The sequence below is a fragment of the Hyla sarda genome, chromosome 9, assembly GCF_029499605.1.
Source record: "Hyla sarda isolate aHylSar1 chromosome 9, aHylSar1.hap1, whole genome shotgun sequence".
Classification (NCBI taxonomy): domain Eukaryota; kingdom Metazoa; phylum Chordata; class Amphibia; order Anura; family Hylidae; genus Hyla; species Hyla sarda.
Window position 1 is genome coordinate 4,513,424 of NC_079197.1, and position 19,840 is coordinate 4,533,263.

A 19,840-nucleotide genomic window follows, 5' to 3' on the forward strand; every position below is an offset into this window, starting at 1 on the left:
ACAACTACAGCCACATTGTCATCTATAACACAACTGCAGCCACATTGTCATCTATAACACAACTGCAGCCACATTGTCATCTATAACACAACTACAGCCACATTGTCATCTATAACACAACTACAGCCACATTGTCATCTATAACACAACTACAGCCACATTGTCATCTATAACACAACTACAGCCACATTGTCATCTATAACACAACTACAGCCACATTGTCATCTATAACACAACTACAGCCACATTGTCATCTATAACACAACTATAACACAACTACAGCCACATTGTCATCTATAACACAACTACAGCCACATTGTCATCTATAACACAACTACAGCCACATTGTCATCTATAACACAACTATAACACAACTACAGCCACATTGTCATCTATAACACAACTACAGCCACATTGTCATCTATAACACAACTGCAGCCACATTGTCATCTATAACAACTATAACACAACTACAGCCACATTGTCAACTATAATACAACTACAGAGTGTCCTCCGCTGGTTATTACACCACAACTCCCAGCATGCACCATTAAAGGGGTACTCCAGCACTAAGACATCTTATCCCCTAACCAAAGGATAGAGGATAAGATGCCTGATCGCGGCCTCCAGCCGCTGAGGACCCCCATGATCTTCCACGCCGCAGCCCGTTAGAATCAGCCACCGGGGGGGGGGGGGGGGTTGCTCCAGGTCCAATTACTAGCGATCACAGGGACGCAGCATAATGACACCACGGCTCCGCCCCGGTGTGACGTCACGCTCCGCCCCGTGTGACACGCCGTGATGTCATTATGCTGCGTCCCTGTGATCGCTAGTAATTGGACCCGGAGCGAGGACCCCCGCAATCAGGCATCTTATCCCCTATCCTTTGGATAGGGGATAAGATGTCTTAGCGCCGGAGTACCCCTTTAAGGAACTAGGGGAAAACAGAAAAACGGAAGAGCAAATCCTTAAGGCTAGGTTCACATCACGATTTAACCATCCGATTATCAGACTGTAAAATTGGATGAAATCGGATTGCAAAAAATCATATCCAATCGTATGTAAAAATGTCTTTGCTATCAGATTTAAAATCGTATCCAAAAACCGTACAGATGAAAATTCCATCCGATCGTCAATAAAAATCTGATCCTGTTTTTAAAATTAATATGTATGCCAATGGCAATAAAGTTTTATATATTTGAATTGTATGTGTTTTGAAGTCTACTGCGCATGCGTACAATAAAAGCGTGTGCGATTAATCTGATCTGAGAATCGCACAGTTACAGGATTCCATGCGATTTACACAGACATCATATATGGTCAACCACGATTTTACCTCCGATATTAAATGGTGCAAAATCGGATGCGGATCAAAACTGATGCATTTATTGTCTTACATTAATGAATGGAGGTCAATGGATACGACTTGGCCGGCAGATTTTACGATTTCAAAGCAAAAAATTGTAAGAAGACGTTAGTAAGGATAGTAAAATCGTGATGTGAATGCACCCTAAGCGGTTATGATACTACAACTCCCAGCATGGCCTGACAGCCTGCACCATCATGTAACAAGAAGAAAACAGACAAATGGGAGAGCAGTGTTCTCCAGCGGATGATACTACAACTCCCAGCATGCCAAGAGGGGAATGAGTGATGAGGAGAAATGAGATAAAAGGGAAAGCAGTGTCCTCCACTGGTTATGATACTACAAGTCCCAGCATGTCATGACAACCTGCATATGGGATATGGGAAAGCATTGTCCTCCAGCTGTTATAATACTACAACTCCCAGCATTCCCTGACAGCCTGTACCATGATATAAAGCAGTAGAGCAAGGTCCTCCAGCTGTTATAATACTACAACTCCCAGCATACCCTGACAGTCTGTACGATGACATAATGAGGGGAAAGTAGAGAGGAGGCAGATCAGGGTGCTTCAGCTGTGATGATACTACAACTCCCAGCATGGCCAGCAACATAAGGTACCATGACAGGATGAGGAGAAAGGAGACAAGCAGGAGACCACGGCCCCTATCAGTTGACACTACAAGGCTCAGCATGCCCAACAGTCTGCACCATAATGTAACCAGGGGAAGACAGACAAATGGGAGAGCGGTGTCCTCCAGTGGTTATGATACTACAACTCCCAGCATGTTCTGACAGGGAAAAGGGGCCCGTGAGGTAAGCCATTGAAGGAGATATCCGGTGCTGAAAAACTTATCCCCTATCCTAAGGATAGGGGATAAGTTTAAGATCGCAGGGGGGGTCCGGCCGCCGGGGCCCCCCGCAGCCCACGGGAAGGGGCGTGTTGACCACCGCACGACGCAGCGGCTGACACGCCCCCTCAATACAACCCTATGGCAGAGCTGGAGCGCTGTCTTTGGCAATCTCCGGCTCTGTCATAGCGCTGTATTAAGGGGGGGTGTCGGCCGCCGTTTCGTGCGGTTGTCGACACCAGCGAGCGGGGGCCCCGTACAGGAGATCACAAGGGGCCCCAGCGGTCGGACCCCCCCCTGCGATCTGAAACTTATCCCCTATACTTAGGATAGGGGATAAGTTTTTCAGCGCTGGACTACCCCTTTAAGCAGCAGAGTATTTCAGAAGTGGCTTTATCACATCCGGCAAATGCTGGCCCAGTCATCTAAACCAGTGGACTTCAAAAGTGTGGACCTCCAGCTGTTGCAAAACTACAACTCCCAGCATGCCCAGACAGCCAACGGCTGTCTGGGCATGCTGGGAGTTGTAGTTTTGCAACAGTTGGAGGTCCACAGTATGGAGACCACTGCTCTAAAACATTGGAAACGGTCTATTGCCCATAACAACCAATCAGCGCTCGGCTTTCATTTCTCCAACTGTGCCGTGATTGGTTGTCTAAAAGAGGAACGGTCTGTTGCCCACAGCAACCAATCACAGCCCTGCTTTCACTTTACTAGAGCAGGTTAAGACATAGAAGTCAAGCTCTGATAGGTCGTTGCTATGGGCAACAGACAGTTCCTCTTTTAGACAGCCAATCAGGGAACAGCTGGAGAAACGAAAGCAGAGCTCTGAGCCACAGCCAGTTTCGTGTTGTAATAGGAAGGCTACAAACTCTGACAGGACATGCTGAGACTTGTAGTTCCAGCCCCCTCCCGGTGTCCCGTACTTGAGGTCCCGGTTGACGGAGTGCAGGTTGTCCTGGAACTCGCTGATGAACGTTCTCTCCCGGGCCTCCTGGCTCTCCTTGTTCTTCATCCCATCCTTCAGGCAGTCAAAGACCCGGGTGACGCTGGAGCGCAGGGCCTGGATGGAGTGAATGGCCTGGGAGAAGGCCTCCAGGTTCACCCCCACATTCATCGGGTCCGCCATCACCCCAGTACCGCCGCCGCTGCCGCCTCAGGAGCCGTCCCCGGGTGATGACGTCAGCTCCGCGCAGAGGACGCCGGGAGTTGTAGTGCGCAGTTACTATAGTGATCCTTACTCCTCACAGGGGCACACAGCTATGTCCTCTCTCTGTCACTCAGGGTAAGTATCAGTCAGGAGGAGCTGGAGAGATACCTCTGCTTCCTGTCAGTGAATAGAAACAGCCTAAAACAAAACGCTTCCCACCTAAGGACTTGTTCACACTCCTGTCATATCACATGCAGCACTATTTTTTATGTCCAAACCGTGTAATGGACCCCTTATTTTATATCGGTCGCCACGTCTCTCATGTCATGAGATAAATCCACCACGGTGTACCGGTGTTGCAAAACTACAACTCCCAGCATGCCCGGACAGCCCTTGGCTGTCCGGACATGCTGGGAGTTGTAGTTTTGCAACAGCTGGAGGCTCGCTGGTTGGGAACCACTAATCTAAAGAGATGTTCCCAAACCTGTGGCTGTCAGGGCATGCTGGGAGTTGTAGTTTTGCAACAGCTGGAGGCACGCTGGTTGGGAAACACTAATCTAAAGAGGTGTTCCCAAACCTGTGGCTGTCAGGGCATGCTGGGAGTCGTAGTTTTGCAACAGCTGGAGGCACACTGGTTGGGAAACACTTATCTAAAGAGATGTTCCCAAACCTGTGTCTGTCAGGGCATGCTGGGAGTTGTAGTTTTGCAACAGCTGGAGGCACGCTGGTTGGGAAACACTAATCTAAAGAGATGTACCCAAACCTGTGGCTGTCAGGGCATGCTGGGAGTTGTGGTTTTGCAACAGCTGGAGGCACCCTGGTTGGGAGACACTGGTGTGGAGAGTTTACCTGCCCTGATACAGTGTAACAAACTATTAGGACAGGAGAGAGATTTGCTGCTGACATCTACATCAGTGTATCCTAACCAGTGTGCCTCCAGCTGTTGCAAAACTACAACTCTCAGCATGCCCGGACAGCCGTTGGCTGTCCGGGCATGCTGGGAGTTGTAGTTTTGCAACAGCTGGAGGGCTACAGTTTGGCACCCTTGATATAGAGCCTCAAAGGCTGTCCGAGCATGCTGGGAGTTGTAGTTTTGCAACAGCTGGAGGCACACTGATTGGGAAACACTAATCTAAAGAGGTGTTCCCAAACCTGTGGCTGTCAGGGCATGCTGGGAGTTGTAGTTTTGCAACAGCTGGAGGCACACTGGTTGGGAAACACTAATCTAAAGAGATGTTCCCAAACCAGTGGCTGTCAGGGCAGGCTGGGAGTTGTAGTTTTGCAACAGCTGGAGGCACACTGGTTAGTGTTTCTAGGACTTATGAATCTGCCCTTGCTTCAGAGGAAATCCACACTGGTTTCCTAGTACAGCCATTCTGAAAAAAAGCAGAGCTGTAGTGTAAAGCAAAGAGGGGCCACAGTGTGAACATGGCCTAAGGTCGAGTTCACAGCTGGACCATAAAGGTAACTATGGACCAAAGCAGGACCAGTGTTGCATATGTTTTTATCATAATAATATTTTTTTGTAGTATACGTTTGCATAAGGATTTGTCCAGTAAAAATGATCTTATGACCTATCCACAGGATTATTGACTGATCACAGGGAGGGGTCCGACCTCTGGGACCCTCCACGATCTCAAGAAGAGGGCCCCAGCTCTAAAAGAAAATGTGTGCTATAGAGCTCAGGGCCGAAGGTTGGGAAATACAGCACTAGATAACCTTCGCATCTCAGAGCATGATGGGAGTTGTAGTTATGCAACAGCTCGAGAGTCAGGAGTTGGGGAACAGTGCACCTTTGACTGTTAGGGCATGATGGGAGTTGTAGTTTTGCAAAAGCTGGAGAGCCACAGTTTGGGAAATGTCGCACTAGAAGGCTTTCAGCTGTTAGGGCATGATGGGAGTTGTAGTTTTGCAGCACCTGGAGAGCCACAGGTTGGGAAATGTTGCCCTGGAATGCCTTCCACTGTCAGGGCATGATGGGAGTTGTAGTTTTGCAACAGTTGAGGCATGCTGCCCCAAATGGCCTATGGCTGCCACTGTATGATGGGAGTTGTGGTTTTGCAATAGCTGGAGAGCCACAGCATAGGGAACATTGGCCTAATTCTGTGTATGGGGAATCAGTCAGGGTATGATGGGAGTTATAACTTTGCAATAACTACAGGGCCAAAGATTGAGAAACACAGCACTAGCCGCCTTTGCATCTCATGGGAGTTGTAGTAATGCAACAGCTGGAGAGACAAAAGTTGTGGAACAGTGCCCTAGACAATCTTTGACTGTTTAGGGCATGATGGGAGTTGTAGTTTTGCAGCACCTGGAGGACCACAGGTTGGGGAATGTCGCACTAAAGGCTTTCTGCTGTCAGAGCATGATGGAAGTTGTAGTTTTGCAGAATCTGGAGAGCCACAGGTTGGGGAATGTTGCACTGGAAGGCCTTCTGCAGTCAGGGCATGATGGGAGTTGTAGTTTTGCAACAGTTGAGGAATGCTGCACCAGATGGCTTATGGCAGCTACTGCATGATGGAAGTTGTAGTTTTGCAGCACCTGGAGAGCCACAGGTTGGGGAACGTCGCACTAAAAGGCCTTCTGCAGTCAGGGCATGATGGGAGTTGTAGTTTTGCAACAGCTGGAGAACACTACATAACAGTTCCTATTCACTGACAGGAAGCAGAGGCAGTAATATCAGTCTCACCTGTGCTGTGAACATCGAAATGATGCCAGAGAGCGGCGGCGGGGCAGAACCCGCATGGTTTCTCATGGTCTTTGGCGCAGTGTGGAGTCGGTTCCAGCAGAGTTTCCTTCTCTCATATTGATTCCGTTCACTGTCTGCAGATACATCAGCGCTGACTGCAGGGAGCGAGGTCACCGTCCGCGTAGATACGGAACGCGCCTGCCTGTCTGGAGGATGGAGGTGTGAGTAATGCTATATTGTAAGCATACAGGGTGTGGTGGGGTCGGAGGGTGGACACTAGGATTAGGGGTGAGGGGTCAAATTGTGGCCTGATGGCACTACACAGAGAGCACCCTATATACCGCCATATACAGCTTCACATCAAAGGGCCTGTTTCCTATCCAGTGTGCTTCCAGCTATTGCAAAACTACAACTCCCAGCATGCCCGGACAGCCAACGGCTGTCCGGGCATGCTGGGGGTTGTAGTTTTGCAACAGCTGCAGGCACCCTGCTTGGGAAACACTGTCATAGGGAATTATACTGCCCCCTGTGGACGTATCCTTTCCAATGTCCTGTTAAGGAATATGGATGTCATTACAGGGCTCCACTCTGCAACTTTCTAATAGACTTTTTCTCGATACGTCAAGATCTCTGCTTGCTGTCAGTGAGTGGGGACATTGTCGTTAAAGGGGTTATCCAAAAGAAAAACTTGAGATATATATATATATATATATATATATATATATATATATACAGTGGTCCCTCAACATATGATATTAATTGGTTCCAGGAGAACCATCATATGTTGAAACCATCATATGTCGAGTACAGATGTCTATGTAAAAATATTAATTGGTTCTGGGGCCTCGGAACCATTGTATGTTGAATACATATCTCTATGGGAAACTGCCAATTGGTTCTGGGATGACCATTGTATGTGGAGTGTATGGGGAGTGTTTAACAAACCAGGGTGCCTCCAGCTGTTGCACAACTACAACTCCCAGCATGCATGTACAGCCATTGACTGTCTGGGCATGCTGGGAGTTATAGTTTTGCAACAGCTGGAGGCACACTGATAGGGAAACATTGATGTATGGGGTGTATAGTGTGTATATGTATTGTATGTGATGTGTGACATCGCATACAGGACTGTACAGTTCTTTATATACCTTCAGGGGGGACAGAATGTCCTCCATTACCATCCTGCCGACTACAGCTCTATAGGAAAGGAAGGGGAGGGCAGCCAGCAGCTCATTGGATGCCTGCAGCAAGATGCTGCAGGCTATTGGCTATGGCTGCACTGGGGGGGCGGGGCTTACACAGAGCTCACAGTGGAAGCCTGCGTGAGTTAGCAGGACAGCGTGTGAGTAACAGGAGGCAGAACGGGGCACACGGGGACATTATACAACTATCTGTCAGTTGGTGAAGTTGTCAGCGCTGTCAGATAGCTGTTTGTACGATGGCCCCGACACACAGCAGCATCATATGTCCATACTGCCTTCAACATACGATGGGCTCTGAGAGGCCATCATATGTTGAAATGATCATATGTCGAGGCCATCATAAGTCGGGGGGGTCACTGTATATATATATATATCTCAACTGGCTCTAGAAAGTTAAACAGATTTGTAGATTACTTCTATTAAAAAAATCTTAATCCTTTCAGTTACTTAGGAGCTGCTGAAGTTGAGTTGTTCTTTTTCTGCCTAAGTGCTCTCTGACGACACCTGTCTCGGGAACTGTCCGGAGTAGAAGCAAATCCCCATAGCAAACCTCTTCTACTTCTCTGCAGTTCCCGAGACAGACAGAGGTGTCAGCAGAGAGCATTGTTGCCAGACAGAAACGAACAACTCAACTTCAGCAGCTGATCATTTTGGGAAGGATAAAGATTTTTTAATAGAAGTAATTTACAAATCTGTTTAACTTTCTGGAGCCAGTTGATAAATATTTTTTTTTCCTGGAATACCCCTTTAATGTCCATAGACTAAAACCCTGTCCTGACCTATCACGTCTCACAGCTTTGTAGTTTGTTACAATTGTTTCGTATCAGCAGAATGATATCTGAGTTCATGATGGTTTGTTACAGTGTATTGGTGCAGGTAGTATATCCCTGCTGTTGAGTTTACAGAGGATTGGAGAAGCGGGTCCCATTACCATCCTGCCTACTCTCGCTAGGTGCCTTAACCCCTTCCCGACCTATGACATACCTGTACGTCATGGGTGGCAAGGTGTTCCCGACCCATGACATACAGGTACGTCATGGACATTACTGCCGCTACTCGCGGCACCCCGCAGCGCCCGGAAAGATGGTGGCTATCACTGATAGCCAGCCATCTTACCGTGCGACCACGGGGGGTTTCGTCCCCCTCCCCCCCCAGCGATCGCTGCTATCAGCTGGTCAAATCTGACTAGCTGATAGCAGCGTTTCGCTATGAAAATACTTAGCAGCGCGGTGTGTGAGTCCTGATCACGGGGATCGGGACACACACCGCTCTGCTAAGTGTCCCTGACCCGTCCCCCGGCGTCACTTACCCGTCGGAGCGGTGTCCCGAGCGGTCCCGGCGGTCCCGGCGTCCTCCATGCGGTCCCGGCTGCGCTTCGTCCCGGAGGTGAGTTTCCGGCAGCAGTGCGGCATCTTCATTGGCAGCAGTGAGATCGCCGTAAAGCGATCTCACTGCTGCCTCTGAGAGTTTCAAAACTGCAACTCCCAGCATGCCCAGACAGCCTTTGGCTTTCTGGGCATGCTGGGAGTTGTAGTTTTGCAACATCTGGAGGTCCACAGTTTGGAGACCACTGTATAATGGTCTCCAATCTGTGCTGTTCCAGATGTTGCAAAACTACAAATCTCAGCATGCTCAGTCTGTCCAGGCATGCTGGGAGTTGTAGTTCTCTAACATCTGGAAGAGCACAGATTGGAGACCATTATACAGTGGTCTCCAAACTGTGGACCTCCAGATGTTGCAAAACTACAACTCCCAGCATGCCCAGACTGCCCAAGCATGCTGGAAGTTGTAGTTCGGCAACATCTGATCCTTCAGATATTGCCGAACTACAACTTCCAGCATGCACTGACAGACCATGCATGCTGGGAGTTGTAGTTTTGCAACAGCTGGAGGCACACTGGTTTGGAAACACTAAGTTTGGTTGCAAAACACTTGAAAGTTTATTACTTAACTTAGTGTTTCCAAACCAGTGTTCCTCCAGCTGTTGCAAAACTACAACTCCCAGCATGCACGGACAGCCAAAGGGCATGCTCGGAGTTTGCAACAGCTGGATGTTTGCCCCCTCCCCCCAATGTGAATGTACAGGGTACACTCACATGGGCGGAGGTTTACAGTTAGTGCTGCAAGTTTGAGATGGCGTAAATTTTGCGCTGCAGCTCAAACTTCCAGCGGCAAACTTGCTGTGAACCTCTGCCCATGTGACTGTACCCTAAAAACACTACACTACACTGACACTAACCTAAAATAAAAAGTAAAAAACACTACATATACACATACCCCTACACAGCCCCCCTCCCCCCAAAAAATGAAAAACGTCTGGTACGCTACTGTTTCCAAAACGGAGCCTCCAGCTGTTGCAAAATAATAACTCCCAGTATTGCCGGACAGCCATTGACTGTCCAGGCATGCTGGGAGTTTTGCAACAGCTGGAGGCACCCTGTTTGGGAATCATTGGCATAGAATACCCCTATGTCCACCCCTATGCAAATCCCTAATTCAGGCCTCAAATGCGCATGGCGCTCTCTCACTTTGGAGCCCTGTCGTATTTCAGGGCAACAGTTTTGGTGCACATATGGGGTATCGCCGTACTCGGGAGAAATTGCCTAACAAATTTTGGGGGGCTTTTTCTTCTTTAACCCCTTATGAAAAGGTGAAGTTGGGGTCTACACCAGCATGTTAGTGTAAAAAAATAAATTTTTTACACTGACATGCTGGTGTTGCCCTATACTTTTCATTTTCACAAGAGGTAAAAGGGAAAAAAGACCCTCTAAATTTGTAACGCAATTTCTCCTGAGTACGGAGATACCCCATATGTGGGCGCAAAGTGCTCTGGGGGCGCACAACAAGGCCCAGAAGGGAGAGTGCACCATGTACATTTGAGGCGATTTGCACAGGGGTGGCTGATTGTTACAGCAGTTCTGACAAACGCAAAACAATAAATATCCACATGTGACCCCATTTTGGAAACTACACCCCTCACGGAATGTAATAAGGGGTGCAGTGAGCATTTACACCCCACTGGTGTATGACAGATTTTTGGAACAGTGGTCTGTGAAAATGAAAAATAAAATTTTTGATTTGCACAGTCCACTGTTTCAAATATCTGTCAAACGCCAGTGGGGTGTAAATGCTCACTGCACCCCTTATTAAATTCCATGAGGGGTATAGTTTCCAAAATGGGGTCACATGTGGGGGGGTCCACTGTTCTGGCACCATAGGGGCTTCTTAAATGGGACAAGCCCCCCAAAAACCCTTTCAGAAAAACTCACTCTTCAAAATCCCATTGTCGCTCCTTCCCTTCTGAGCCCTCTATTGCGCCCGCCGAACACTTGACATACGCATATGAGGTATTTCCTTACTCAAGAGAAATTGGGTTACCAATTTTAGGGTGATTTCTCTCCTTTTACCCCTTGTAAAAATTCAAAAATTGGGTCTACAAGAAAATGCGAGTGTAAAAAATGAAGATTTAGAATTTTCTCCTTCACTTTGCTGCTATTCCTGTGAAACACCTAAAGGGTTAAAACACTTACTGAATGTCATTTTGAATACTTTGGGGGGTGCAGTTTTTATAATGGGGTCATTTATGGGGTATTTCTAATATGAAGATCCTTAAAATCCACTTCCAACCTGAACTGGGCCCTGAAAAATTACGATTTTGAAAATCTTGAGAAAAATTGGAAAATTGCTGCGGAACTTTGAAGCCCTCTGGTGTCTTCCAAAAGTAAAACCTTGTCAATTTTTTAATGCAAACACAAAGTAGACATATTGTATATGTGAATCAATATGTAATTTATTTGGAATATCCATTTTCCTTTCAAGCAGAGACTTTCAAAGTTAGAAAAATGCTAAATTTTCAAAATTTTCATGAAATTTTTAGATTTTTTACCAAGAAAGGATACAAATATCAGTGAAATTTTACCGATAAAATAAAGTAGAATATGTCACGAAAAAACAATCTCGGAATCAGAATGATAAGTAAATGCATTCCAAAGTTATTAATGTTTAAAGTGACAGTGGTCAGATTTTCAAAAAATGCCCAGGTCATGAAGGTGAAAATGGGCTGGGTCATGAAGGGGTTAAAGGGTTACTCCCCTGGAAAACGTTTTTTTTAAATCAACTGGTACCAGAAAGTTTAACAGATTTGTAAATTACTTCTATATAAAAATCTTAATCCTTCCAGTACTTATCAGCTGCTGTATACTACAGAGGATCTTGTGTAGTTCTTTCCAGTCTGACCACAGTGCTCTCTGCTGACACCTCTGTCCATGTCATGAACTGTCCAGAGTAGGAGCAAATCCCCATTGCAAACCTCTCCTTCACGGGACAGTTCCTGAGATGGACAGAGATGGCAGTAGAGCGCACTGTTGTCAGACTGGAAAGAACTACACAACTTCCTGTGGAGCATAAGTACTAAAAGAATTAAGATGTTTATATGGAAGTAATTTACAAATCGGTAGACCCTTCTGGTACCAGTTGATTTGAAAACATTTTTGTTCCACCAGAGTCCACCTTTAATGGGATAATTCAAGATAATAACATCACCTATCTGCAGAATAAGACAATTTGATCAGTGGGGTTCCGACTACAGGGACCCTAATAATTACGAGACGGAGGTCCCTTACGCCCCTTGTGAGTGGAGCGCCGCTCTGATCATTCACAAGATATCCCTATTCTTTTGATGGGTGGGGGTCCCAGCAGTCGGTCCCCCACTGATCAGATACATATTAACTATGCTATGGATAGATAATAATTAAACATTTTGAGATAACCATTTAAAGGTAGAACGTACAACAAGGCTGCTTTCATCCAAAGACAGTCCCACTGATGTCCATGTCTGGTATTGACTGCAATACCACATCCAGCCATGGACAAGGGTGGTGCTGTTTCTGGACTCTGGACTAGTTTCTGGGAAGCTGACCGCACCACTATGACTACAGTCACTGTGCCCCCTTTGACTGTCACCATCTTCCTGATCTGCCGGTGATTCAGCACACTTGGTCATCCAGAATCTATCGCCATCGCACAGCTATCAGATAAATGCTAGGACTATACAGAAACTTTGGGTCACTTGGCCATTCACCGCCATGTTGTGACCCCGTGTTGGACTTATGGTCTCAGTGGCAGACACTAACCAACACAATGACTTTCATTGATGTAGCAGCATGTGTAGCACTAGCCTGAGATGGGGGGGGTGATCAGTAGGAGGAGGGACAGGAGGAAAATGGGGAAGCAACAGGAGGAAGAGTGGACAGAAGGAGGAGGATGGAACAGGAGGAAGAGTGAATATAAGGAGGAGGATGGAACAGGGGGAAGAGTGGACCGAAGGAGGAGGATGGAACAGGAGGAAGAGTGGACAGAAGGGGGAGGATGGAACAGGAGGAAGAGTGGACAAAAGGAGGAGGATGGAACAGGGGGAAGAGTGGACCGAAGGAGGAGGATGGAACAGGAGGAAGAGTGGACAGAATGGGGAGGATGGAACAGGAGGAAGAGTGGACAGAATGAGGAGGATGGAACAGGAGGAAGAGTGGACAGAAGGAGGAGGATGGAACAGGAGGAAAATGGGGAAGCAACAGGAGGAAGAGTGGACAGAAGGAGGAGGATGCAACAGGAGGAAGAGTGGACAGAAGGAGGAGGATGGAACAGGAGGAAGAGTGGACAGAAGGAGGAGGATGGAACAGGAGGAAGAGTGGACAGAAGGAGGAGGATGGAACAGGAGGAAAATGGGGAAGCAACAGGAGGAAGAGTGGACAGAAGGAGGAGGATGGAACAGGAAAAAAATGGGGAAGCAACAGGAGGAAGAGTGGACAGAAGGAGGAGGATGGAACAGGAGGAAGAGTGGACAGAAGGAGGAGGATGGAACAGAAAGAGCATGGGACAGGAGGAAAATGGGGAAGCAGCAGGACTCCTTGAACAGAAAGAAGATGGGGGCTTGGGAGGAGGGGAAGATTGAGGAGCAGCAGGAGGAGGCTGGGGGATCAGCAGGAGGAGGCTGGGGGATCAGCAGGAGGAGGCTGCTGGATCAGCAGGAGGAGGCTGGGGGATCATCAAGAGGAGGCTGAGGGATCAGTGGGAGGAGGCTGGGGGATCAGCGAGAGGAGGCTGGTGGGGAGCAGCAGGGGGAGGCTGGTGGGGAGCAGCAGGGGGAGGCTGTGGGATCAGCGGGAGGAGGCTGAGGGATCAGCGGGAGGAGGCTGGGGGATCAGCAAGAGGAGGCTGGGGGATCAGCGAGAGGAGGCTGGGGGATCAGCGAGAGGAGGCTGGGGGATCAGCGAGAGGAGGCTGGGGGATCAGCGAGAGGAGGCTTGGGGGATCAGCGAGAGGAGGCTAGGGGGAGCAACAGGAGGTGGCTGGGGGATCAGCAGGAGGAGGCTGGGGGATCAGTGAGAGGAGACTGGGGGATCAGCAAGAGGAGGCTGGGGGGAGCAGCAGGAGGGGGCTGGGGGATCAGTGGGAGGAGGCTGGGGGATCAGCAGGGGGAGGGACAGGAGGAAAATGGGGAAGCAACAGGATGAAGAGTGGACAGAAGGAGGAGGATGGAACAGGAGGAAAATGGGGAAGCAACAGGATTCCTTGAACAGAAGGAAGATGGGGGCTTGGGAGTAGGGGAAGATTGAGGAGCAGCAGGAGGAGGCTGGGGAATCAGTGGGAGGAGGCTGGGGGATCAGCGGGAGGAGGCTGGGGGATCAGCGTGAGGAGGCTTGGGGAGCAGCGTGAGGAGGCTGGGGGATCAGCGGGAGTAGGCTGGGGGATCAGCGGGAGTAGGCTGGGGGATCAGCGGGAGTAGGCTGGGGGATCAGCGGGAGGAGACTGGGGGATCAGCAGGGGGAAGCTGGGGGATCAGCAGGGGGAAGCTGGGGGATCAGCAGGAGAAGGCTGGGGGATCAACAGGAGAAGGCTGGGGGATCAGCAGGATAAGGCTGGGGGATCAGCAGGAGAAGGCTGGGGGATCAGCAGGAGAAGGCTGGGGGATCAGCAGGAGAAGGCTGGGGGATCAGCAGGAGAAGGCTGGGGGATCAGCAGGAGGAGGCTGGGGGATCAGCAGGAGAAGGCTGGGGGATCAGCAGGAGGAGGCAGGGGGATCAGCAGGAGGAGGCTGGGGGATCAGCAGGAGGAGGCTGGGGGATCAGCAGGAGGAGGCTGGGGGATCAGCAGGAGGAGGCTGGGGGATCAGCAGGAGGAGGCTGGGGGATCAGCAGGAGGAGTCTGGGGGATCAGCAGGAGGAGGCTGGGGGATCAGCAGGAGAAGGCAGGGGGATCAGCAGGAGAAGGCTGGGGGATCAGCAGGAGAAGGCTGGGGGATCAGCAGGAGGAGGCTGGGGGATCAGCAGGAGGAGGCTGGGGGATCAGCGGGAGGAGGCTGGGGGAGGCTGATTATTCTGTCGGCTGCTCGTCCATTTTTCTCTTCGTTCCAATAAAGAAAAGATCGATTTGGTTTTCATAAGTGGCTGCTGTGAAGTTCCATCTTTCCATGTTGTTGGTTCAGCAGAAAGTTCTGCTCTCCATCTCCGTCCGTCTGTTGCTTTAAATATGCTCACAGGAGGATGATCCGCCAGAAAATGTAACCCTTTCCATTCTGAACAATTGTGTATCTTTTCTACTATATAATCCTAATATCACGCCATATGACCGGGGCGCGGAGTTCACTTATATCCCCCCCCCAAGGTTGTGCCCTTCTGCCCTGCAGATCATTTCTCCTGCAGGGTCTGTTCTCTTATAAGTAAACTGTATGGACTTGTCTGTGATTGTTCAATAATCCAGATTGTTTGATAATAGGACATCCTAATAATATACATAAATTACTTTATCCTATATTATACTCCAAAGCTGCACTCACTATTCTGCTGTTGAGGTCACTGTGTACATACATTATTTATCCTGTACTGATCCTGAGTTATATCCTGTATTATACTCCAAAGCTGCACTCACTATTCTGCTGGTGAGGTCACTGTGTACATACATTACATTACTTATCCTGTACTGATCCTGAGTTATATCCTGTATTATACTCCAGAGCTGTACTCACTATTCTGCTGATGAGGTCACTGTGTACATACATTACATTACTTATCCTGTACTGATCCTGAGTTATATCCTGTATTATACACCAGAGCTGTACTCACTATTCTGCTGGTGAGATTACTATGTATATACATTACATTACTTATCCTGTACTGATCCTGAGTTATATCCTGTATTATACTCCAGAGCTGTACTCACTATTCTGCTGGTGAGGTCACTGTGTACATTACATTACTGATCCTGTACTGATCCTGAGTTATATCCTGTATTATACACCAGAGCTGTACTCACTATTCTGCTGGTGAGGTCACTGTGTACATACATTACATTACTTATCCTGTACTGATCCTGAGTTATATCCTGTATTATACACCAGAGCTGTACTCACTATTCTGCTGGTGAGGTCACTGTGTACATTACATTACTTATCCTGTACTGATCCTGAGTTATATTCTGTATTATACTCCAGAGCTGTACTCACTATTCTGCTGGTGAGATCACTGTGTACATACATTACATTACTTATCCTGTACTGATCCTGAGTTATATCCTGTATTATACTCCAGAGCTGTACTCACTATTCTGCTGGTGAGGTCACTGTGTACATTACATTACTGATCCTGTACTGATCCTGAGTTATATCCTGTATTATACACCAGAGCTGTACTCACTATTCTGCTGGTGAGGTCACTGTGTACATACATTACATTACTTATCCTGTACTGATCCTGAGTTATATTCTGTATTATACTCCAGAGCTGTACTCACTATTCTGCTGGTGAGGTCACTGTGTACATACATTACATTACTGATCCTGTACTGATCCTGAGTTATATCCTGTATTATACACCAGAGCTGTACTCACTATTCTGCTGGTGAGGTCACTGTGTACATTACATTACTTATCCTGTACTGATCCTGAGTTATATTCTGTATTATACTCCAGAGCTGTACTCACTATTCTGCTGGTGAGGTCACTGTGTACATACAATACATTACTGATCCTGTACTGATCCTGAGTTATATCCTGTATTATACACCAGAGCTGTACTCACTATTCTGCTGGTGAGGTCACTGTGTACATTACATTACTTATCCTGTACTGATCCTGAGTTATATTCTGTATTATACTCCAGAGCTGTACTCACTATTCTGCTGGTGAGATCACTGTGTACATACATTACATTACTTATCCTGTACTGATCCTGAGTTATATCTTGTATTATACTCCAGAGCTGTACTCACTATTCTGCTGGTGAGGTCACTGTGTACATACATTACATTACTTATCCTGTACTGATCCTGAGTTATATTCTGTATTATACTCCAGAGCTGTACTCACTATTCTGCTGGTGAGGTCACTGTGTACATACATTACATTACTTATCCTGTACTCATCCTGAGTTATATCCTGTATTATACCCCAGAGCTGTACTCACTATTCTGCTGGTGAGATCACTGTGTACATACATTACATTACTTATCCTGTACTGATCCTGAGTTATACCCTGTATTATACTCCAGAGCTGCACTCACTATTCTGCTGGTGAGATCACTGTGTACATACATTACATTACTTATCCTGTACTGATCCTGAGTTATATTCTGTATTATACTCCAGAGCTGTACTCACTATTCTGCTGGTGAGGTCACTGTGTACATACATTACATTACTTATCCTGTACTGATCCTGAGTTATATTCTGTATTATACTCCAGAGCTGTACTCACTATTCTGCTGGTGAGGTCACTGTGTACATACATTACATTACTTATCCTGTACTGATCCTGAGTTATATCCTGTATTATACTCCAGAGCTGTACTCACTATTCTGCTGGTGAGGTCACTGTGTACATACATTACATTACTTATCCTGTACTGATCCTGAGTTATATCCTGTATTATACTCCAGAGCTGTACTCACTATTCTGCCGGCTTCTAAAGTTAAATCTAGCAGTATCCCCTGCATCAGTTTAACACTGTCCTATCTCATGACCACATGAAGTAGTGACAGACGCTGATTTCACTCGCCCATCCATTATCGGTGGGTATGTTGTTGTTGTTGTTGTTGATTTGTTATGATGCCAGCGCTGTGTGGCAGGAGTCGATGTATTTTTGGATTGTTGGCTCCCTACCTGACCATCGCTGACTAACAGTGGAGGGAGCCTATATCTCGTGAATACATGGGACCCCGCTGCAGTGATAAGAAATACACATTAGGCAAAAGGTTTCTGGTGACTCTTCCCCCTGCGTCTCCTCCTCGTCTCTTCTCTTCATCTTATTTATGTCAACAATCAAAATTAAAAATCAAAGACAATTGGTAAAAATCATCTACGACCAATTCACGGTCTGAGGCCCCACAAATCACGGCTGACCACATCCGTCTGCTGCAAGGTCACACACCATTACTTTAATTGACTTGTCTTATTGTAGGAGCATAAATCCTTCTACTGCCAGGAACTGCAATGGGAACAATGTAAACGAACAATTCTCTTATCTACTTCATCAGCAGCAAAAGCTAATCGGCCAGTGATCAGGATTAACATACAACATCTTCATCTGATAGATGGGCTCAGGACAGCCCGAAACTATGGATCACTCCCCTAATATAGACATAACATATACTGATCAACATAGACAGCATTATATATAATATAGAGAATACAACCATTCCTGTACAAGTATATGACTATAACTGCTATAATACTGCCTCCTATATACAAGAATATAACTACTATAATACTGCTTCCTATATACAAGAATATACCTACTATAATACTGCCCCTATATACAGGAAAATAACTACTATAATACTGCTCCTATATACAAGAATATAACTACTATAATACTGCTCCTATATACAAGAATATAACTACTATAATACTGCCCCCTATATACAAGAATATAACTACTATAATACTGCCTCCTATATACAGGAATATATCTACTTTAATACTGCTCCTATATATAAGAATATAACTACTATAATACTGCTCCTATATACAAGAATATAACTACTATAATACTGCTCCTATATACAAGAATATAACTACTATAATACTGCCCCTATATACAAGAATATATCTACTATAATACTGCTCCTATATACAAGAATATAACTACTATAATACTGCCCCTATATATAAGAATATAACTACTATAATACTGCTCCTATATACAAGAATATAACTACTATAATACTGCTTCCTATATACAAGAATATACCTACTATAATACTGCCCCTATATACAAGAATATACCTACTATAATACTGCCCCTATATACAAGAATATAACTACTATAATACTGCTTTCTATATACAAGAATATAACTGCTATAATACTGCTCCTATATACAAGAATATAACTACTATAATACTGCTCCTATATACAAGAATATAACTACTATAATACTGCCTCCTATATACAAGACTATAACTACTATAATACTGCTCCTATATACAAGAGTATATCTACTATAATACTGCTCCTATATACAAGAATATATCTACTATAATACTGCTCCTATATACAAGAATATAACTACTATAATACTGCCTCCTATATACAAGACTATAACTACTATAATACTGCTCCTATATACAAGAGTATATCTACTATAATACTGCTCCTATATACAAGAATATATCTACTATAATACTGCTCCTATATACAAGAATATAACTACTATAATACTGCCCTCTATATACAAGAATATAACTACTATAATACTGCCCCTATATACAAGAATATAACTACTATAATACTGCTTCCTATATACAAGAATATAACTACTATAATACTGCTCCTATATACAAGAATATAACTACTATAATACTGCTCCTATATACAGGAATATAACTACTGTAATACTGCTCCAATAAACAAGAATATAACTACTATAATACTGCCTCCTATATACAAGAATATATCTACTATAATACTGCCTCCTATATACAAGAATATAACTACTATAATACTGTTTCCTATATACAGGAATATAACTACTATAATACTGCCCCTATATACAAGAATATAACTACTATAATACTACTCCTATATACAAGAATATAACTACTATAATACTGCCCCCTATATACAAGAATATAACTACTATAATACTGCTCCTATATACAAGAATATAACTACTATAATACTGCCTCCTATATACAGGAATATAACTACTATAATACTGCTCCCTATATACAAGAATATAACTACTATAATACTGCTCCTATATACAAGAATATAACTACTATAATACTGCTCCTATATACAAGAATATAACTACTATAATACTGCTCCTATATACAAGAATATAACTACTATAATACTGCTCCTATATAAGAATATAACTACTATAATACTGCTCCTATATACAAGAATATAACTACTATAATACTGCCTCCTATATACAAGAATATAACTACTATAATACTGCTCCTATATACAGGAATATAACTACTATAATACTGCTCCGATATACAAGAATATAACTACTATAATACTGCTCCGATATACAAGAATATAACTACGATAATACTGCTCCTATATACAAGTATATAAC

The 19,840-nt window shown here is 45.5% G+C and overlaps 2 protein-coding genes across 3 annotated transcripts in view; one reads left to right on the top strand and one right to left on the bottom strand.

Annotated features, from left to right (window-relative positions):
- The window catches only part of MED27 (mediator complex subunit 27), a 229,865-nt gene extending 223,673 nt beyond the window's left edge, over window positions 1–6,192 (bottom strand). Inside the window, exon 1 of one of the 2 annotated variants that reach the window (XM_056540499.1) lies at window positions 6,054–6,192. In XM_056540499.1, coding sequence (XP_056396474.1) covers window positions 6,054–6,109 — 56 coding nt within the window. In that variant the 5' untranslated portion in view covers window positions 6,110–6,192. Of the gene's footprint in view, window positions 1–3,140; window positions 3,482–6,053 lie in introns of those variants that run through there. The other variant, XM_056540498.1, reaches the window with a different exon arrangement.
- Window positions 3,361–19,840, top strand: part of NTNG2 (netrin G2) — a 191,347-nt gene continuing 174,867 nt past the window's right edge. Inside the window, exons 1-2 of the mRNA XM_056540497.1 lie at window positions 3,361–3,499; window positions 6,194–6,274. The gene's annotated coding sequence lies outside the window, so the exon portion shown is untranslated. The remainder of the gene's footprint in view (window positions 3,500–6,193; window positions 6,275–19,840) is intronic.